The sequence below is a fragment of the Neocloeon triangulifer genome, unplaced genomic scaffold (genome assembly GCF_031216515.1).
Source record: "Neocloeon triangulifer isolate White Clay Creek 2 clone unplaced genomic scaffold, ASM3121651v1 ptg000012l, whole genome shotgun sequence".
Taxonomy (NCBI): domain Eukaryota; kingdom Metazoa; phylum Arthropoda; class Insecta; order Ephemeroptera; family Baetidae; genus Neocloeon; species Neocloeon triangulifer.
Genome location: NW_026775554.1, coordinates 14,897,283 through 14,918,207, shown reverse-complemented (window position 1 = coordinate 14,918,207; position 20,925 = coordinate 14,897,283). Strand labels below are relative to the sequence as shown.

At 38.3% G+C, this 20,925-nt stretch overlaps 4 protein-coding genes across 6 annotated transcripts in view; 2 read left to right on the top strand and 2 right to left on the bottom strand.

Moving 5' to 3' along the window:
• The window catches only part of LOC132196286 (uncharacterized), a 29,602-nt gene extending 18,172 nt beyond the window's left edge, over positions 1–11,430 (top strand). The window contains exons 3-9 of one of the 3 annotated variants that reach the window (XM_059618827.1): positions 6,045–6,185; positions 7,593–7,667; positions 7,740–7,856; positions 8,089–8,205; positions 8,326–8,483; positions 8,558–8,807; positions 9,243–11,430. In XM_059618827.1, the coding sequence (XP_059474810.1) occupies positions 6,045–6,185; positions 7,593–7,667; positions 7,740–7,856; positions 8,089–8,205; positions 8,326–8,483; positions 8,558–8,807; positions 9,243–9,512 (1,128 nt within the window). In that variant the 3' untranslated portion in view covers positions 9,513–11,430. Of the gene's footprint in view, positions 1–6,044; positions 6,186–7,592; positions 7,857–8,088; positions 8,206–8,325; positions 8,484–8,557; positions 8,837–9,242 lie in introns of all 3 variants that reach the window. The other 2 variants (XM_059618826.1, XM_059618829.1) reach the window with 2 other exon arrangements.
• Positions 11,431–11,725: 295 nt separating this feature from the next.
• On the bottom strand, positions 11,726–13,030 carry LOC132196287 (protein canopy homolog 3). The gene is made up of 5 exons (XM_059618830.1): positions 12,815–13,030; positions 12,620–12,740; positions 12,420–12,554; positions 12,229–12,313; positions 11,726–12,168 (listed from the first exon to the last, which is right to left on the bottom strand). Exons 1-5 carry the CDS (start codon positions 12,912–12,914, stop codon positions 11,980–11,982), a joined length of 630 nt encoding a protein of 209 aa, XP_059474813.1. The 5' UTR covers positions 12,915–13,030; the 3' UTR covers positions 11,726–11,979.
• A 1,273-nt stretch (positions 13,031–14,303) lies between these two features.
• Positions 14,304–18,027, top strand: LOC132196284 (serine/threonine-protein kinase VRK1-like). Its single transcript, XM_059618824.1, has 12 exons — positions 14,304–14,463; positions 14,653–14,826; positions 15,025–15,074; positions 15,137–15,206; positions 15,259–15,452; positions 15,570–15,789; positions 15,844–16,038; positions 16,097–16,357; positions 16,578–16,673; positions 16,727–16,834; positions 16,888–17,031; positions 17,086–18,027. Exons 2-12 carry the CDS (start codon positions 14,658–14,660, stop codon positions 17,208–17,210), a joined length of 1,632 nt encoding a protein of 543 aa, XP_059474807.1. The 5' UTR covers positions 14,304–14,463; positions 14,653–14,657; the 3' UTR covers positions 17,211–18,027.
• A 1,064-nt stretch (positions 18,028–19,091) lies between these two features.
• Positions 19,092–20,875, bottom strand: LOC132196285 (uncharacterized). The gene is made up of 6 exons (XM_059618825.1): positions 20,738–20,875; positions 20,122–20,477; positions 19,847–20,060; positions 19,507–19,779; positions 19,383–19,458; positions 19,092–19,331 (listed from the first exon to the last, which is right to left on the bottom strand). Exons 2-6 carry the CDS (start codon positions 20,469–20,471, stop codon positions 19,171–19,173), a joined length of 1,074 nt encoding a protein of 357 aa, XP_059474808.1. The 5' UTR covers positions 20,472–20,477; positions 20,738–20,875; the 3' UTR covers positions 19,092–19,170.
• Between the last annotated feature and the right edge of the window lie 50 nt (positions 20,876–20,925).

Here is a 20,925-nt window from a genome sequence, read left to right as displayed (position 1 = left end):
TATTTTTTTTTCGAACGCCCTTGGAAAGATTTTAACACGTAGACAGCGAGCGAATTAACTTTTTGGATTATTGTTTTGCTCTTTTTATTGCATAATTTTATTTTATAGTCTCGCGATTGAGAGATGCAGCAGTTTTATTATCATAGAGAAGCTATTATTGCTCCCGGTTTATCGATTGGCAACGCGAACAGTCTCGCGCTCTGACGTCAAATCGGAAATATGGAGTTCTACTTTTCCGATTTCTATGTTTTCTCATATGTTAAACTAGTGTTTTATCGCAAATTTAGAATTAGAAAGTGAACGAAAACGAACGAAATAGCGTCAGACATAAGAAACGTACTAGCCACGAGCACACTATTAACTATTAGTATTCAAACCCGCAAAGTTGATAATGCTTTTTATCTTCACAGTTTGTTTGTCAAAAGATAAAACTCGCATTTTATAATTTATCGCCTTCACATTTACTATTACTTTTGTGAATAGAGAGTCCTTATTAATTTTGAGCCTGTATCTCATTCAACACGAATTTATTTATTTAAAGTAGGGAGATAAGTTGCCATCAAAATAAAAAAATTTTGGTTTCAGGCACAAGGGACAGGAAAAATTCTGTAATTTATTGAAATTTAAAATAAATTTAGGAAAAACTTGGAAGTTTTCTAAATTTTTAATTTCAAAATAAATTTAAAATTAAATGTTAACAACTGTTGCAAACTGTGTCAATTGCCGGAAGTCGGATTTGCAACTCTGAAATTTCTAAAAAATATTGTAAGAAAAAATACTAACATATTATTTTCCTAATTTTTTTACAACAACAAAAAATGAATGTTTTTACTATTACTGATATTTTTCTTTTTGCTGCTGATATTTTCTATGAAAAAAAATATTCTGACGTTTATTATTGCGCTTGCATACGAAAAACGCGAAAACTATTTAAAACTGAACTTTCACGGTTTCACAGCTTCAACACTTTGAAAGTAAGTAATAATATAATTCACAAGAAGCCTTACTTTGCAAACAAGCGACGGATTTTGCAAATAAATGCACTCGACGACGTATACTGCTCTTTTTGCGCCCAGCACGAAGCACCAAAGCATGAACAGGCAGTGAACCCGGCGCGTGCAATCAATGATACCGGTGCGAAATTCGTTTGGATTTCATTGCGCCGGGTTTCATTCCCAGAGGGAGCGAATCTCTGATCGGCTACATTTGCAGCAGCCTTTCACCACACAAGCCCCTTTGAACAAGTTGAATTTCAGCCACCAATGTTACCGGAGCCGCGATACTTGTGCCTGTAATTACAATCGTCATGGGAAACGCGAGAGGTCAGCAAGCAAGTCGCCGGTGGAATTCACGAGTAGAAAGCCGACTGCGTAATTAAAAACAGGGCTCTGGAAGAGTGGATTAAATGAAATAAATATGCCGTCCCGTGGGTGCACCTCATGGTCCGCTGCCTTCAGTGTTTGTGTTCAGGATCTTGGCTACGGTGAGTTTGAGCCTCGCCAGATAAAAAGAACAATGGCAGATCCGTATAGATTCCCTCAAAACGTGAGTCGTTTCCGTAGGTTTTCTTTCTCGGAATCACCTGCACTTGCGACAATTTTTTTGTCACAATCCTTCAGGAGAATAATTACACACTCATTGTTATTTCTAAAGTACGATGAAGAAAAAAATAAACAAAACAAAATTATGAATTACAAAACTCTTTCTTAGAACCTCTCGTTTAGAAGATACGCTGGTCTTTAGAAAATAAATTTAAAATCCATTATGTCATTTTGGCGTTCTGGGTTAGAGGGAACATTGATTGCTCAAGCGGTCGTCAGGAAGTCATTAGCCTAACGTAAAGAATTTTGCAAATTTAACCGCTACAGAATCCGTCCAACTTTTTATGAAACACTTGCGTAATTGAGCAGAAATTGTATTTTTCATACTTAACAAAAATCTACAGTAAATAATTTTATTCAATTCGTTCGTGTCAAATTATTATTTCTTGCTGGACAAATTTATTCCTTTTCACTTATTTTAAAAGAGACAGTCTGGTGCTTTTTTTCATATGCTAAATTTGCTTGGGTTGGAACTCGGCCACACTGCCTACAGCTGAAATGAGCGTTCGCCATATTTTTTCATTGTTGCTTTTTGTTTCCAAAGCCAAATCCGAGCCAAGTCTCGCGGTACCATTTTGCGCCTAGCATGGGACTGCCGATGAATATAGCGTGTTAAAATTTTCCCCATCTGCCGTCCGTGGCAATGAGCACCCTGCGATCTTCTGGCGCCCAAACTTCCTTGATCGCAACCAGTGACCGTGAAAACGCCTTTTTACTTTCAAGATTCGCTCACCCCGCACAGATCAAACCAAAAGTTTACTTTCTTTTCTAGCAAGATGCATCGATGCAAATTTCCTGAACTGCCATCAAGATTTAAAGCAGTGAAATTTGCGATGAAAAAGATAATTTTTTTTGTGATTTCATCATTTTATATTATGCAAGGATTTGAAATGTATAACGCAAGGGAAGCTTCAAATATTTAGATCAAAAATTAAATGCTAAAATATCAATCCAAATTAATGTAAATATAACCATGGTTTAATCCTGGAATTAAAAAAAGATTAGAATAGAATACATCCTGTAAAATGCACATTACAGAGGGGAGCAAACGTAATCTGCAATAACTCTGAAATTACAACTGCCCCCTATCATTTATTCCTGTCTCTCGGAGCAGAACAAAAGCGACCCGCCGTTTTGTCCGCGTGTAGTGTGTACCGAAACGAGCACCGCGCCCTTTTTATTTATGTACCCACCTGCCCGTCTGCGCTGCTACCGACATGCAAATCATTTATCAACCCTTGCTCAGCAGCAGTCTCGGCACGTACAAATAATCATAATAATTGGCCTTTGTTTCCCGGAATCGTTTGTTCCCGTGCACCGAGCGTGATCTCCGCAAACTCTTCAAATTCCGTTGCGCAAAAACCAAAGCTCCCCGCCGTCGTCGCGCACCATTTGCAATTCTAATGCCGCTAATTCAAGTTACGTAGAATTTCTGCTGAAATGCAAATCGGTGAATAAAATTAACTTGTCTAGTCGCTGGAGGTAAAAAATAATAATATTAATAAATCAGGTCGTGAAGAGATGCACGCCAAGCTATAATTATAAATAATTGTGGAATTTCAACAGCCGGGGAAAAAATAAATCTACTTATGATTGCCAGCCGCCCACCTTGCATTCTACAGGGTGACACGATGCGTGTGACGATTAATATTTAATTAAAGGATACGTCCATCTGACTTTTTATTTTCTCGAGCAGAGCGGAGAAAAATGTGGGCTTTGTTTATTCGCTCTGAAAAGAAAATGACGAGTGCCGCCGGCGACTTCTTGGTATTTTGATGCTTCTGGAAAAATTCTCTTGTCTGCAAACTTTGCGGACAAAAGTTTCAACTCGTAGCGAATGCAAAAACTTGACTTGCAAGTTTCTTGAGACAAAGGAATTAATTTTGTGAGAGCAGAGATTTTTTAAAAATCGAATTCTAACAGTTTATATCTCAAGCCTTTTATTAAGATATATAAAATTTATCAAGGCAGCAACGTAATGGCAAAAGTAACTTTCTTTAAACCGCAGTAAGGTGTAATTTCATTATTCATTACTGGCCCGTTCAAATGCAAGTACACCGTAAAATAATTTAGTTCACGACTCATTTAATTCAAAATCAAGAGCACTGTTACGCTGTTTGTTTCTTATTGAGCGTCATGCGCGCGGTAATCCGCCTAGCAGGAAGCACTTTCTCCGCCACGGCCTCTGGCCACTTTCTTACGGCACATTATTTCCTCCTGTCGTCGTCGTCACTTTGCACCAAATCGCCCACTGGCCTCTTCAACAATGCGAAAACCAACAACAGCTGCTGCAGTTGTAAAGATGCTGGTAGCTGGTGGCGGCTCTAATGAAGAAGGATGAATTCCATCGTTCGTCACGTTACGCAACTCAATTAATAATTCGGTGGGAGTCGCTTTTTGAGAGGCGATGCGAATTGGTACAATTATCAATTATTGCGGTTTCAATCGAGATGGCTCTCACTCTGGATGAAATATATATTTCACCCACGGGCAGACGGAAGTTTGGAGAAACTCAATTGGGATCACAATAGTTGAACTCTGTGTGAAATTACGGTTTTGCTGTTTAGCAACTCTGTGGTAGAGAATCGTGCCAAATCGTGCAGCTCGAATCAATAATTAATGAGCTTAAGTTTTCACCAATTAATTCGTGTTGTAAGTTCTGCCGTTTTTATTTGTGGAAAAATAATCTATCGGATTAAATTTTAATTGCCAAGGTCAAATTAGGAACGTTGCAAACAAAACAAACATATTTTTTTGCATATTGTTGAAAACAAATTATAATAAACATTATTTTGTCCTTTGGCTATCAATTTGGCATTGATCGTGCTAACTAGCGATTATTTTCTCGTAGAAAGGGCTTCCTAGAATGATCTTTGTGTGCCCTACGCGCCACGGCACACTGGTTACATAAATCGACTCGTTGAATAATCATAACAGCAGCGACGTTCGAAACGAAAGTAGTTCAGGCCGTCGCTACTTTTCAATTGCCGACATGCGAAGTATTACGAATGGCACCGCCGCGTCTCTACGACCGTCTAGCTCCCGTTCCTTCCTCCCAATTTCTCATCCTGCCACCCACTTTGGCACCGGGCCTGCATCTCGCCCCCATGTGCAAAAAAATCAGACGATTTTTTGTGAATGGAAACTTATTTTTGCTCAGTTCCCGACAATCGGTGGCCAAAGTCCCTTCAGACGATAAGATTACATTTATCATTTTAATTTAATAAGTGGTAATTAAAGAAAATTAAGATTAGAAAAATTTCTTCTGCAAACTCTTCTTAAATGGTTATTTGATAGAAAATTATTATTGATTGCTTTTACATTTGCAAAGCAATATTAAAATAAAAATTTTGCCATTTATAAAAAAGTCATTGAACTGGGTTTGTCTGCATTTTCTACTTTCGTGCAGCCTTTTTGCTATTCCGACGTCGTGGTGGCCACGGTTTGTTTTGATAACTCTTGAATGGAAATTCTGTTTCGGGAGGAAGTTCATTCCTTCTTCTTTTGGCTGAATGTTTGCCTTGGTGGATAATGGAGTTGTTGATGAGAGTTGTTAACATAACAACGTGGCTCTTTTCAGCGTACACGCGGATGGCAGGCGGTTTGTTTGTGAAGCGCCTCTTACCCATAATAATGAATTTTTGTTCGAAAACGAGGGGATGCGGAAGAGGCTGCCTCGTAAAATCTAAATTAACTTTCTCAATTTCAAACATCTCAAGACGAATAGAGACTCCAAGAAAAATAATTCAATCTAAGATCTACTAATATAGAATTAACCAGATTTTATCTTGAAAAGCATGATTATGCATTTTAACTAAGTTTTCATTAAGTTTATATTTTGCCGTATTACTTTTCTTGTCAAAAAAGGATTCATCATAGAGGAGAACAAACGGCGTTTGCAAAATTAGAAATTTGCATAATCAAAGAGCAGAGCAACAATTAAAATTCATAACGCCCGCGGCGAGCAAGTCCACCTCGTTGAAAGTGTCAAAGAGAATAGGGCGTGCCCTGCTCGGCACCAACCACTTGTCTCAATAACAGACCAAGAGCAACATAAACGCGCGACGAGCATCTTTTTATGCTGCTGCTTCTCGCCTTTGGCTCGACTTGTTCGCCAGTCGGTCGCGAGCCTTTTCCCAGGCACGGCTGCTCTCTCACGCAGATTAATCCAATTCTTTTGCTCTTCACACTGCGCGTATTCATTCGCACATTAACAGTCCATGGGGGAGTACAAGTGCGAACTTGTCTACTCGTACCTGCAAGAAAAGGAGACCCACGTGCGTATTAGCCGGGCTCTCCAGAAAGTAGGCAACCAGCACTTCTTCCCTTTCCTTTTTTTCTCATTCCAATTCAACCCTTCGCTTGGGTAGTTTCTGTAGATTAGATTATCTTGATTGAATTAGTGGAATATGTGCTGACCTCAGGGGTGATGGTGTGTTGCAGGGTGAACGCGACGAGTTGGCCAAGGCGCGAGAGGAGCTGGAACGGAGGGTCGAACAGAGGGATGCCCAGCTGCTGGACAAGGACGAGGAGCTCTTTCTGCAGCTTGAGAAAGTCGTGCGTTTGGAAGAGGAGTGTGACAAGGTATGTAATTTAAATATCTACACATGAGTTTGATCAATTCCTAAATTTTTCAACCACACAGTATGGAAATATAATAAATGAAAACGGAAAATATTCTGAATAGGAATCCTAAAATTATTTATTCTAGTTTATTTAATCAACTATTTTATTTTGTGAGATATTTGTTTAGTAAGTCTAAAATTTTGATTTTCTAGTTTTTTTTCTCTTGAAAATTTGCGAGGCATATAATTTGACGTTTAATGCCATACAAGAGCTTTTGCTAGTTGCTCGAAGTCACGCGATCTGAATATGCGCCTCAGAAATAAATGACACTCGCTCGGTTCGCAATCATAATATTTCAACCAATCTTGACGTTTTCTGGTTCCTCCGCTAAAATCCAGCCTTCACGCTAATTTTCACACATATTCGAATTCCTCTTCAGCGCAAGCACGGTTATAAAATTAATTTCCGCGATTCCCGCTGCGCACCACATTTAGTTTGGTCCTCTAATTAGAGCCGGCGTGGAGATTTAATTAGCACAATGCATCACGGGTCGAGTCTTCTTCGCATTAAATTCATAATAACTTGCACGGGATGGAGTGGTTTAAATAATTCAGCGCCTCCAGGACGAAATTATTCCCCCTTTCTCAAAGCCAAGGTCTCAAACGGCGCGAGAACTCTATCCCATTGTTGATGGGACTGACCTTCTTTGGGTTGATAAGACTATAATTGGCGTCATATTTTTTAACGTGAAAAGGAAATGTTTTCTTTTTTTTTCATCTGACGTTTGCAGCTGCAGAGACGCGCCGAGAAATTAAAATTATTGTTTAATTGCACGGAGGCGGGACGTGTTTTATTGGAGGCCGTTTTAATGAAGACCTTTCTTTGCCCATCTAGCTTGTTAAGAAATGCAAACAGAAGCCGCCGGTACTTTTTAACATGGGCGGCAGGTGATTTACGGAATATGTTTGATTTATTTCTACGTGGGCTCCAGAAAATTATGCTCACCGTTTTATTGCTTAGGCTGTAAAATTTTACGAATATGATTATGGCTTCCAAATTCCAAATTAGCAATTAGTTCCATGTTAAGAAATCAAGCTGTGCAAGTAGTGGAAAATATCCCGACTAAAAATCGGAGCACCGTTAGTGTCAAGAAGTTTATTAATTAAACTTTTAAGAGAAAGAAAAGTAAAGAAAGCTTTGATTTATAGATGGTTATATGACAGATGATTTCTTCCGGGGCTTACTTTTGGCAACAGACTTTTAAAATGAACGTCATAGTTGAATAATCCACATCGTCATGAACACATACTTTTACTTTCTTGCGAATTTAGTGAGAGGGAGACCTTCCGCTTACAATTTAAATCACCTCGTTTCCTTTGAATGATCTGAATTTTTGACTTTTTTCTTAATGAAATTTGGTTTCAGCTGCGCGCCGAGAAGGAACGGTTTTTGGATTTGCAACAGAAGCTACAGGCGGAAAGGGATGCCGCCCTGCGACAGGTACAGTCATGCGAAATTCAAGAGCCCCCCATAGAAAGACCGCCCCTTCCTGACCCGGCCCTTTTATGGCAGATGAGAGCTCAGGCTGGCCAGTCCGAGTTCCAGCGGAGAAACCTGGAGCGGGCTCGTTTTGACGCAATTCACCAGGCCACCCTGATCTCTGCCGAGAAGAACATGCTCGAAAAAGAGGTGAGCGTTTTTCATTCTCACGTTCGGACGATTCACTTGAAATCACACCCTTCACCGGACACTCTTGTTATTTACTAACCTAACACACAATGCAAATTTTATATGTGTCTTGTTTTTCACTTGCACATGGATATCAGGTAACACACACAGTATTAATGTCACCGCTGTTCGCATATTTCTGATCAAGTGCAATTCGAGAGTGTGATATTGATACTTTGATTCTTCATTCCAGAATGAACGTCTCCGGCGAGAGTTGGAGGAGGAAAGACAGGGCATTGGAAATTTCCTGGAAGATTTGTCCGAGCAGAAAAGCCGGGCCAGCCAAAGTGTTGCTGTCCTCGAAAAAGAGGTATAAAAACACACAACACATAATTTAAAATCACTTAAATTTGAATCAAAGATAAATTAGTATTTTTTAATAAATTTTTTAAAACTTTCCAAATTATAATATATAAATCTAATTTTGCAGCTCTCTGAACTTCAAGTTTCTTCACAACAAACTGCCATGCTCAATAGTCAGTTTAAAAAGGCAATGAAGCACCTGGCCACTTGCAAGAGGAAAAAGTGCTCTGTTTGCAGCTACACCAAGGCCACATTCGGAGATTATGCTGACCGCTTCAGGCACCAGTGAGTTTTATACTCCGCAGCCTCACTTTTATTTTAGTAATTTTTGAATCTAAATCGCTTAATTTTGTGCCCAGGCGAAAACTCTTTTCCTGCATTCAAGCACCTCTGGAGGATTTGCGGCAGTGGATCCGGCCGTCGTCCTCCATGGACAAGCACTCTTTGTCTGGCAGCCAAAACGAGTCCGAGGAGGCAGGCTGTTCTTTGGATCATGAAGACTTGCTGCACTCGTCGCCAACCAGGGCACCCGCAGTGTCCGGACCCTCTGGTCTGTCCTACATTGACAGTGACGAGAGTAGTGAGAGCAGCGAAGCAGAAGACGAAGAGGTACTCGACACAAGTGCAAGCAGAAAATGGCAAATAACTTTTTCGTTACGCTCACTATTCAGTGTGTAACCCTTTTTGGAACTTTGCATTCTACTGCAAACCTCACACACTTTGTCCGTCCGATAACATGAGAGTTGAAATGATTTACTATTATTTTTCTTCCATGTAATGCTGACCAAGTAACAAGCTAGGCTTTTGCAGTAATCAAAAGTTATTAACTTATCCCTGACTGAGTATAAAGCTCGCTAGAATGTAGCTTGCGATTTGTACAAATCTTCAGATCACTTATTCAATTTAATTTCTAACCATCCTGCACTATCAAAAAGTACAGCCTGATGTAAACAGTTTTGCCATTATTTGCTTTTGTTGTTAACCCTTCTCTTAATAGGAAAAAAGTGATAAACCCAGGTGACTAACGTTGACTTTTGGTTTTAGGTTAGTACAACAAGCTACGACGAAGAAGAAGAAGATGAAGAGGAGCAAGAGTTGGCTGTCTCATCTTTGCCCACCGACGTCTCATTGACCTCCAACTCGACTGCCGCACGGGCCTTTTCCTCCGACTCTGGCTTCTCGTCTGAGCTGTGTGACTCAAAGACAGCGGGAATGGGCGAAGCCACTCCGTCTCCCCCTCCCAAAACAGCCCTCAACAGGTCCAAGTGGACAGCTTCGTTCAGGAAGTTGATCCACAGAGTCTCCAAGAGGTAAAAAAGAGCCTAGAACACGGATGTAAATATACTTTGACTGCGGTTATTCAATGCGGAATACGGGGCTCAAACCTTGACTTGCTGTTTAGAATTTTGAATGATTTCATCTTCTCTGGGCCTGTGTTTCATCCTCTTGAGACTCGGCACTTGTTGCAACTTCTGTTCAGTATTTTGGTACAGCAACAGAAAACAAATAGAACCAGGGCTCAAAAGTTTGTTTAGCATTAGCTTTTATTGTAAAATATTTTTTAACGCTGCAAAATTAGTTCAACTTACTTTTTATAACCTCAGTATTATTCACTACTCAGTTTCACGTACTTAAATAATTTAATAACAGTAAATGAAATTTTGGCAGGCGCTGTCATCTTTCTCTCTTAGATTAGCCACATTTGCATTTTGCTCCCAAAGCTACTTGGCCCTGGTATTTTTAATCTATGAAGAAGCCGCAAAATTGTATTCAAGCTCTCTTTCTCTGTTGTCTTGCCATGGACTGCTGTTACCCTTTTACTCTCATTGAACTGCACATTCTCCATTACATACTTAACTGTCAGCAGTCTTTTAAGTGACCACTGTACAAATGCATTTAGAAAACAGAGACAAGAGTTTAAAAAGAAAAATGCTGTCACGCTGTTGTTGCATCATCGGATCAAATGTTATGCACTTACTTAGAATGTACTTAAGCTATTGAATAATGTGGTGCCATTAAGGAGAGGGAGGATGAGTTTTAACGAAGAGTTCTTTATCCAGACATGGTGGAAATATTCCTAGTAAGTGATGGCGCAAGCTGATCGTCTTTCCTCTGTTGCGACTATCGCTCTACGATCAAGAGGCTTGCGGGTGCCTTTGCTATGATAAATTAAAAGCGCCTGGTTTCGGACCGATACTTTTCTTGACAAACTGTGAGCAGGCTTTGTGTCCATGGTTATGCTGCTTCTGCCAATTAATTAAGTGGCGCGCGTTCTGTTGATTGATGTTTGATTTTGCTTTCAGATGTCAACGTCGTCACGCCTTTGCAAATTAAAAAAAAGACATGATTGATCTATGATTACCTCTTTTTGTTGCAATTTTTAGTTCTCGCCTTTTCAAAAGGCTGAGAGCAAAAGTAATCAAATGCAACGTGAATTCTGATCACGAGACTCAAGTTCTGCCTGATTTTTCTGCTGCTATAATTGTAAAAATGTTTTATTGAAAGCTTTCAAGTATTATTCTCATTCATGCCACACATTCCAATAGTTTTTCTGGACTCAAAACTGTTTGGTCTCCAACTGCTTTGGAGAATGGGGTTGGTTGTTTTTCGATTGGCACGATTCGGAAGGTTGCCGAAATTTTAGTCTGAATAAAATGATTTTTAACCCTCGGAGATTCTCAACTGGTTGAGAATTTTCAGAGAACAGTTTTAATTTAAAAAACGAAGTGGGAGCATTCTTTGAGGCAACAAATAGTTTTGAATTCCCCATTGAAATCAAACACTATTTAATACTTGCAAAGCTGACTGTGAATCCAGAAGGGAAAAACTTTTGTCATGTCTCATTATTTCATTTTGATCAAATCTGCGAACCAATAGCGTCTTTTTCTTTTGAGCCAAACATCCCCAAAATGCTGATCCAATCTAACTTTTGTTTTTTTACACAGTTAATTGTGATTTGATTTTTTTCTTGATAATGGCAATAACACACCATGTAGTTCAGTTTGTTAGGGTATCAAGATAAATGAGAAAATTTAAAAGAGATGATATTAAACTTGAAAATATTTTGTAGAGTGGTGCAATATAATGAAAAGAAATATTTAGTGGGTTCCCATTGGACAGGGTAAACTTGAAAATTTGGATTTTAATGCATAGTTTAAATTGCCTGTTCAATGTCTGGATTTGAAACCTTTTGTAAATATTGAAAGAAATAAAAACTGCAAGTATAATAACATTGCAATAACAAGAGTTTTCAGTTATTCTATTGACACCCCACACTTGTAAGTGTTGACTGTTTTTTTTTTTACTATTTTCAAGGTCCGCGCGTCAGCAACAATGAAAAATGATTTGATTGTTGTTTGAGCTCTCTGATTGGGTACAAGTAAAATTGTACCCAATCAGAGAGCTCGACAACAATCAAAATTTTCTGACGAGCGGACCTTGACTATTTTCAAAAGGGACTTTTTTAAATTTTCGAATGTCAGAAGTCAGAATTATCTGAAATAAAACTTGCTCCATCAAAATTTTTCATGATTAATTAGCCAAATTTAATGCAAAAACAAGTGCTACATATAAACATATTAATCATTATTTAAACGAAAAAAGTTCTTTGTGACAATAAGCATTGTAACAAAATTTGGTAGAAATTTTAAGTTATAAATTACAAATGTATCAAGAATGTGGTGAATTTTTATCAAGTTTTATTGATCTCAATCAATAAAATCTGGTGGAGATCTCTATGCTGCTTGAAAATGAATGGAATGAAGAGAAATCACCAGCCAAATCAGAGCTCTGTTTTATCACTTTTCTCTTTGACCACTGAGTCATCGGAGGGCTGCTCCAGCAGGCAAGAGTCGTCATCTCCTTTCAGGGCTCTCTCCGAACAGAGGTAGGTTTGCAGCGGCACTTCGCCTTGATGGTTGAAGTACCACTCCTCAATTGCTTCTTCGTTTTGCTCCAGCAGCGTCTCGCACTAAAAGAAAGATTAAATATAAAAATCTATTTTTTGAAAAGAAGCATCAGATATATTCACCTGGGTTTTCATGTTAGTAACTTCTGCTGGAGGTTTGTCCCAAAGTTCGTACGGTATACCAAGCTCGACTTTGACTCCCTTGTCACTAAAAAAAAAAATGGTTAAATCAATTGATTATAAATCTAACTTATTTTAAGTTTTTGTTTATTTCCCCACAGATAAAAAATAAATAAGACTAAAAAATAGCTCACACAAGCCCATGCAGAGTTTTGAAGGTTTGGCTCATCCCTTTGGCAAACCTGGTGCTGTCCTCCCTTTCCTTGTGCAGATTGTAATCCAGCACCCGTTCGCACAGACCCTCCAAAGACTCAACTAGTCTGAGCTCCCTGAAAACGATCAACGTTTAATAATGAGTTCATTGATTATTAATAAGGTAAATTTTTTCTATTACGATTTTGTGTATTGCGTCTTCTTTTTGGACTTCTCTATTGAATAGCCAGTCTCAATAACTTCGCTGGTTTTGCTTGTCTCCTCCAGACGCCCTTCAAGCTCAGTCGATAGAATTTTGCACACTGGAAAATTTTCAGATATTAAAAACCATTAAACTGTTGTACATATAGATAGTTCAGAGAACGTATGATCAAACCTTCGCATTTGCTTGCATATTTAACGCCCTCGCTCTCCTCTTGGCCACTAATTGCCAAAGATACCGAATAAAAAAGGGTTGCAATGGTTAAGAAATCCATGTTTATTTTACGGAAAAATCTTAAATCACTCGTTCATTAAAATATCACAAAGTCAAATACAACGGCAACAAATTTGCCATACCAACAAAAAACAACAATACATATCCAGCTGATCGAGTCCACCCCACCACGGATACCACGAGCAGGCTGCGGATTGGCTGTGCAGCCCAGGTTTTTGAGAATTTGCTGCAATTGGCGCCAATAAATTGCACTTTCGGTCAAAAACGTGGTAAAAAACAACATAATTATTTATTTTTGTGGTAGAATTTCACGATCGAGGGTTGATTCATGGTGATTTGAATTTAAAATCGGCTTTTCCTCGATGGGTTTTTGTGAGTTGTTTATTGTTTGAGAAAAAAAAATTTTTTTGAAAAAAGATTTATTTTTGTACTAATTTTTGTCAAAATGTTTTCGCAGCTCATGAATTATGGCTGCAGCCCGCAGCCGAAACATGCTGTAGAGCAGGATATTGTTTTTTCTGAAACAATAAACAACTCACAAAAACCCATCGAGGAAAAGCCGATTTTAAATTCAAATCACCATAATTATTTATTTTTTATTCTCAGATAATTTTTAGTGTACGTGTGTGTGATTTTTTTTTGTTCTTATTAATGTAGAGTAGAGTGTTTTGTTTGTGTTGTATAGTGTAAAGCAGTTTCAGGGGTCAATTTTTAAGAGGTTTTACGTGGATTTACTGAAAATGTAAATTTTTGAGCCATTTTAAATATTAATTTATCAATTAAACGCCAAAATTTTGGTTTGTATGCCATTATTTAAAGCCAAGTGTTTCTCGCACAGTTTCAGTAAATCCACGATGGGGGGTACAAAAGAAAATCTGGGCAACTTTGGTCAGCGAATATCTTGCTTGGTTCTGGAGAAGAAAGAACCACACTCCTTTCCTGCGCAAGAAGTATGTAGTTAATTTTAGCTTATTTTATTTTGCTAAAATAGATCTAGTTTATTTTCTATTTTCTATTCATTATGGTTATTTGATTAAAAAATTTTAGGTAAATTGTAAGCTGTTATCAATAAATATATCACTTGCACTTTCCAGGAGTTGATTATTTGAAGAAAAAAATCCAATGGAATCAAAATAACTACAATTCCTACAAATGCAGTAATATGCAGATCATGGACCCATGGTAATGAAGTAAGATAAAATTAAGTATTCAATTTTTTAACAAATTAAGCTTTTAGATATATTTGCGATATTATTACCTTTTATTCGTATCACCATCACCAAATTAGTTTTATGATATTGCTTGAGCTGTGTGTTGTTTTGTTTTTTACGAAAGCTGAAAGCTTGCAGGCGGTGCGCGCTAGACACGCCGCGCTTTTCGACTAAAAAATAAACAAAGTCGCATCGAGGTATTTAACAATATGGCTGCCGTCTGCAGGGTTCGAATTGCAGGCGCCAATTCGTAAGCCGTTAAAGTGAAAACACAAAGTTGACATCGATGCACGTCAACTGAAGACTTTCCATCTTATTAGACTTTCATATCCCGTTCCAGGGCGTTTTGATCTTTCTCAGGGACATCTCTGGAAAACGGTAAGCGTCAATTTACGCGAGCCAATGGCGAATAGTTCGGGATTTCGTTCAAAATGTCACTCAAAGTTCGGCCGAATGGCTTTCGTGTTAATGACATGTTCATACTTTTGCGTTCAAGTTATTTGGATTTTAATCCCCTGGAAGCCTCCGTAAGCGATTTATCAACTAAAGTTGAGTTACAAATTTCAGCCAAAATGCCGAAAAAAGACGATAACAAGGCAAAGCCGAAGTTGAAACGAGCTGCCAATGGTTTTGTGATGGCATTGAAAGTGCCCCTGGGAGAAGTGCTCACGGACGTCGCTAAGAAGAAGTGGGTCGTCGGCCCACCCATCGGTCAGGGTGGTTTCGGCACCATCTACTCAGGTTAGACCAATTTTACAAAAATTCTACAAATTTTTCTTGATAATGTAATGAGGTCGGCGACATCGGCGTCAGTCCTTTCACTTTGGCAAGTGCGTGACCTTGCCGTGTTTACAAATTGTCTTCCTGGTTTATTCGCCGGAAGTCAAGCGAATTTAAATGCCTCATCTAAGAAAGTCTCATTTGGCCTTGAATTTTCAGCTCGAGAGGAGTGTGGCAATCCAAAGGATTATCCTTTTGTAGTGAAGATTGTAAGTTTTCTCTAAACAAAAGTGAGGTATAAATTTATGCTCGGCACTTTCGTAAATTCCAGGAGCCACATGAAAATGGACCGTTGTTTGTTGAGATGCATTTTTACATGAAATGCGGCAAACCAGAACAAAGTAAACAAAGTGGTTTTTTGTTGGGAAGAAAATTATATTTTTTTATTTTCAGTCGAAGAGTACTTGAAGCAGAAGAAACTGCCACACTTGAATCTCCCCCAGTATCTTGGATCTGGATCTCATGAAATCAAGGGCATGAAGCACAGATTTGTAGTGACCAACAAGTTTGGAGAAGACCTGTGGTCCATTTTCAAACTTCACAAGAAGTTCCCGTTTGGCACCATCTTGCGTATAGCTCAGCAAACCGTAAGTTTCCCAGTATTATCCATTTTTTAATTTGAAATAATTTAAAGAACATAATTACAAAAGCAGTTTAAAAAAAAATTACATTCGTAATTAATTTTTTTTGCTTCTCTGTTGCAGTTGCAAGTTCTTGAGTACATACACAGCAAAGACTATGCCCATTGTGATGTTAAGGGTGCCAACTTGCTAATTGGGAACACATCCAGCACTAAAAACAGGGTTTACTTGGTTGATTTTGGCCTTGCATCACGATGCACTTCTGATGCTGTTTACACCGAGGACGCTAGAAAATCAAATAATGGAACAATCGAATATCTAAGCAGAGATGCCCATAGAGGAGGTACTTGCAGAATTTTGTTCCGTTTTAATAAATATTTACTCCCATTCTCTGCAGTTGTGACGAAGAGAGGTGACTTGGAGGTTTTGGCCTTTAACATGATTCACTGGCTGTGTTCCACCTTGCCTTGGGAACAAGTGATTGCTATGGATAAGAAAGGAAAGGAAAAGACTGTTGAGGAGATGAAAATTAAGTTCATGGAAAATATCTCGGAGAGCTTGAGTGAGCTGAAAATAGCTCAGGCAGAGAAAGGTATTTTTTCCTTCAAATTGTTCAAAATTTAAATCTACTTCAATTATCTTCACTGCAGCATTCTTGAAGAAGTTTTTGGAGAAAGTAAAAAGCATGGGCCACTTGGATAAGCCTGATTACAAGACGCTGAACAAGATGATTTCCGACGCCTTGCACGTTACTGGGTTCAAAGAGACCGGACCTCTGAATTTCTCTGCTACGAAAACATCTCCTCGAGGTGTATCAAAAGCTCGCTCGGCTAAGAGGGCAGTGCAAGAGTCTGAAGACGAGGTTGAAGAAGAATTAGTTCCTCCCAAGAAGAAGGGCAAAACAGCTGAAAGTAAGCGTAAAAAGTAGCTTTTTAACATTTTGCATTTATTCTGGTTTTGCTTTTGTAATAAAGTGTGCATTCCGCTTCCATTCATTTGGCAATAAAATTGTCACTAACCTTTTTCATTATCCATCAACACTCATCATTAGATTTTAATTATTACTTTTGTCACATAAGATGCCAACTTGTTACATATTATTTTAATTTTTTACCAAACCTATTATTTTAGAAGTCACTCCTGAAAAAGCACCCAGAGGCCGCAGTCGTGGTTTGGCGAGCCAAGCTAAAGAGAGTGACAGCAATGATTTAGCCAAGTTGTTAAAAAGTGTGCAAGCTGAATTGATTGTTGGCATCTTAACCATGTGAGACAAATTTCAGAGTCTGAGAAAACTCCAAAGGGCAGGAAAGCTAGGCAGAGCATGAGTTCGGAAGAAGAAAACCTTGTAGAAGGCGTCAAGCCGGAGAATCCTAGGCCTAGGAGATTGGGTATAATAATGAAAGCAGCAAAGAGACCAACTTAATATTGGCTTGTCACACAGGGAGGTCTGTGCTTGCTAAGATGGAGGCTGAGAAGGCAGCTGCTGCAGCACAGAAAAACGGAACTGCACATCTGAATGGAAATTCGTCATCCTCAAGCAAGGACAGTGATACCACCCCTGAGAAGAAAACCAAGAAAAAGAAGGGTAAACCTATGGAGGGTTAATCTATTAGCTTATTCAACAAAAATTTTAACCTAGGTGCCGAAAAAAATAAAGGAACAGGGATCTGGAAACTCTGCCCAACAGTTATGAACAGCAATGTGGAGACGCCTGGAACTTACAGCCCTCCAGCCAACGCCCCGAGTAGGAATAAGAAGAAGTGAAGATTATGATGAGTGATATTGAATTTCAACAGTTTGGGGTCTCCCCACTGTCATTCCAAAAGACTCAAAATTTATCCTAAAACAAGTGACTTTAAACGGACTGAAATATAAATATTAACACTGGAAAGCATGTGAAAAATTAGCTGCAAACCCATCTGCCATTAATTCTTCATTTAATTAATTTTTCTGATCCCCACATACTCTACTTGGGACAATTATTTGCCCTTAAATCGCACATGCTTCACTTTGAAAATAATATTATATTGTTATCTACAATAGTTGCAATGAATCCCTTATAGAAACATCACAATTTTACATTTAAAACTGTCCCATAGCTTGAAAGCAGTAGCATAATATAATCAAGTACATAGCAATGCAAACAGCTGGTTTAGAGGTGAAATTATTGGTGGTCAGTGCATTTCACTTGTTAATCATTTTCCCATCGCATAAAAGCATATGATATTGTTTTCTTGTATAAAAAAGAGCGGAATGGATTGAGTCCAGTATTAGTATACTAGGCGGTATGCCATTGGTGCAGCTAATGGAAGTGAGCGCTTACCAGTTTGGAGATATCGTGAATTGTGTAATGATTTAACTTCATTGCAATTTTTTCATTAATTATCCATTGCATTTCCCTGACTAATTTTCTTTGAATTGCTTATTTTATGAATATTGAGAATTAAGTATAATTATAACACACACTCAGTTGCTAATTTCCCAGGTAATTAGAAGTTTTACATGCCGTGTATTTAATTTAAACTGTTATTTTCATGAAGATTCTCTAGAATATAAATAAATTTCCAACCAAAAATATCCATATGTTGTACAGGTGTATATTATTCAACTTTCCTATTGTTGAAGTTGAGCATTGTTGCACACAAACATTTTTGTCTTGTTAGTTGATTCCGCAGAAATGGATTCCCACACGAGTTTGGCAAAGGCAAACATTTATGAGCGGTGGTACCAGAAGAGAGGAAAGGCTAAAGTTGCGGAGGCCCAGAAAATCAAGAACGAGAGAATGCAGAAACTCAAGCTGAAGCCCCCAACTGAGTCAACGGGAGTTGGCAAAAAGTCGAAGAATTGGGACCTGTTTTTGAGTGGACTGAAAAATGCCAAAAAGTCGTTCAAACATGAGAAAGACCAAAACATTACTCAGAAAGGAGGAGCTGATCCTGAAGATCATAAAAACCTCCCACGAGCAAAAACTCAGTACAACCAATTGCAGAAGCAAAAGATGTTTCACAACAAGACTACAAGAGATGTCCAGAACTGGATGGTTGGTGGTGACGTGCAAGAGGCTCAAGAGCAAAACAAATTTTTGAAATATTCTGATACAAGTACCATCTATTCAAACCAAGGAAAATGGGCAGAGGGAGGCTCGTGGCCCTCACACTTTTCATCCAACTCGTTTGAGGTGACCCATAGAAGGATTGGTGGAAAGGCTCAAGAGCCAGCTGTGAAAGAGGATTGCCTGGAAGAAATAAGGTCCAAAAAGAGTTTGTACGAGCGTTGGTTCCAGACGCACAAGACAGCCATCTCAGAGGCCCAACTGAAGGTCAAGGAACTCAAGAAGGGCAGCTTGATACCTAGCATTGGCACCTCCAGATGGAATGCAAGCAAGCTGAGGGAGATTTTCCAGTCCAATCACCAGGACGAAGACCAAGATGTCATCCAAGGGAAAAAGCTCACATATCATTGGATTTTGGAGCAGGAGGGCTTGATTGATAAGAGACTGGACAACGTAGCTATAGGCTTGCCTGCTGAGGAAGTTGAACATGAGACTTGGAAGTACGCAGACTTCATCAACGCCGTGTACCCTTGGGAAAAGACTTTTGAGGTTGAGTATGGTGATTGCTCATAAATAAATGAAGAACGTTATGTTTGAAATCATGCTTTATAATTAAAAAAAAATTACCAACTGAGAAACAATGGAAAGTAATTTACACTTAGACATTTAAATTTAGATATCGGAAGACACCCTTCTTTTCAATCTCTTTTCATTTTTCTTCAGGCACTTTAAGAGCTCTGTAAATGATGCAACCATATCTTCTGTTGTCACTTTTGATTTTGTCAAAACTTTGATCAGAGGACCACATTCATTTTTGATGAAATCTAGTTCGCCTGAAAAAAGAATTTATCAACTAATACAATATAAATCATGGTGTTCCTTACTCAATTCTGGGGAAAGAATCTCGACAACAATAGCATTTGTGAAAGTAACCTCTATAAACTCAAATTCCCAGGTAATCTAAAACAATCATTAGTATTTTTTAAGCCTTTAATTAGTGGTTCCTACCAAAATAGGTACAATCTTAGATGTAGCTGCAACTTTGAAAACTATCTTGTTAGACTCTTTCTTCAGTTTGACACCCACAAATTCGTTTCCAAATTTCTTTTGCAGTGTGAAGCAAACGTCAAATCGATTGTTGCAAACATTTTGGTACGTCTTCATGAGCTGTACTACCAGGGCAAGATTCTTCCGCTTTGAACACAGTGCAAAGCAGTCTTTGAGGGCCTGAGACTTGTCTTCATTTAAGAGTTGGCAGTTCAACTTAGAAATTTTATCCCTCTTTTGAGAGAAATCATTATGTTAGTAAAATAATCAAATTTTAATTAATGAAAGACAAAACCTATACCTCAGAAAATGAAATGGTAAAATCAGGAGCGTTCTCTTCATGTAGTAGTCTCATTGTCAGATCATAATTGGTTCTCCTTTCTTTCTCCTCGTATGAGCTCTTTGCCTTTATAATTTTTGCACCAAGCACCATACTGGAGAATTCAGTCTCTTTTAGCATTTCTTCGTATTTGTTACCATCAGATTTCAAAGATTTGATGTGGGCATAGATAGGTCTAGGTAAAAATGCAAAAGTAAAAATATTGTAAGACAATTCAAAATGACAAGTTAACAAACCTGCGAACACTATTTTGGGCATCCCTGAGAGTATATGGCGCAGCAGGAGTTTCGCTGGCTTGGAGCATTTCAAATCTTTTGCTCTCGATCATTTCTTTCAAACTCTGGATCATCTGCTCCTCCTCTCTAATGTTATCCAGAAGCGCATTCCTTTCCTTTTCTTCATTCCTTTTCTGTTCTGCATTTCTAGCACGCTCACGCTCATCATCTGAAGAAGAAGGAGCAGGTCGAGTAGGAGCAGGTTGAGCAACAGCTACTTTCTTCTTTTGTTTTTTAACAGAAGAGCCTGCTTTGCTTGAAACTGCTTTTTTGGCACGTCCAAGTCCAGCTTGTTTCTTCTTTGGCGGCATATTGCTCTGTAAAGTTGATTTTGGAACTTCTTTAGTTAATGACAAGAATAATTATTTATGTTTATTGTTCATTATAATGCATTAATTAATGCAGCAAAAATACTGGAGGATCCATACATATTAGTTATGTGCATACCTTGATTGAAACAACCTATGTAATACATAGGTTGCTTGATTTATGTACTATGAAAAAATATATTGTATGACATGTATATATTATATAAGAAAAAAAATTGCGAGCGCAATTTGTATTGCTTTTTACTTACATAATTATGTATAATTCAGTTCCTTCAACTGTTGCTGTTTTGATTTGAGTTTTGAATGAATTTTGAATGTTTTTTGACTGACGCCAGATGCCACGCCCACGCAAACAATGAAGTATGCAAAACTTATCAAAATTGACAATACTTTTGAATTTATAAAATGCATGGTGATGAAGTTTTTAAATATGATA

Coding starts and splice junctions, on each gene's coding strand:
- LOC132196284 (XM_059618824.1), top strand. CDS start 14,658: ATGCCGAAAAAAGACGATAACAAGGCAAAGCCGAAGTTGAAACGAGCT. Junction 15,075..15,136: donor ATCCTTTTGTAGTGAAGATT/GTAAGTTTTCTC, acceptor CGTAAATTCCAG/GAGCCACATGAAAATGGACC. Junction 17,032..17,085: donor GAAAACCAAGAAAAAGAAGG/GTAAACCTATGG, acceptor ATTTTAACCTAG/GTGCCGAAAAAAATAAAGGA.
- LOC132196285 (XM_059618825.1), bottom strand. CDS start 20,471: ATGCCGCCAAAGAAGAAACAAGCTGGACTTGGACGTGCCAAAAAAGCA. Junction 19,459..19,506: donor CTAAGATTGTACCTATTTTG/GTAGGAACCACT, acceptor TGATTGTTTTAG/ATTACCTGGGAATTTGAGTT. Junction 19,332..19,382: donor GATTCTTTCCCCAGAATTGA/GTAAGGAACACC, acceptor TTCTTTTTTCAG/GCGAACTAGATTTCATCAAA.
- LOC132196287 (XM_059618830.1), bottom strand. CDS start 12,914: ATGGATTTCTTAACCATTGCAACCCTTTTTTATTCGGTATCTTTGGCA. Junction 12,741..12,814: donor ATATGCAAGCAAATGCGAAG/GTTTGATCATAC, acceptor AAAATTTTCCAG/TGTGCAAAATTCTATCGACT. Junction 12,169..12,228: donor TTACTAACATGAAAACCCAG/GTGAATATATCT, acceptor TCTTTCTTTTAG/TGCGAGACGCTGCTGGAGCA.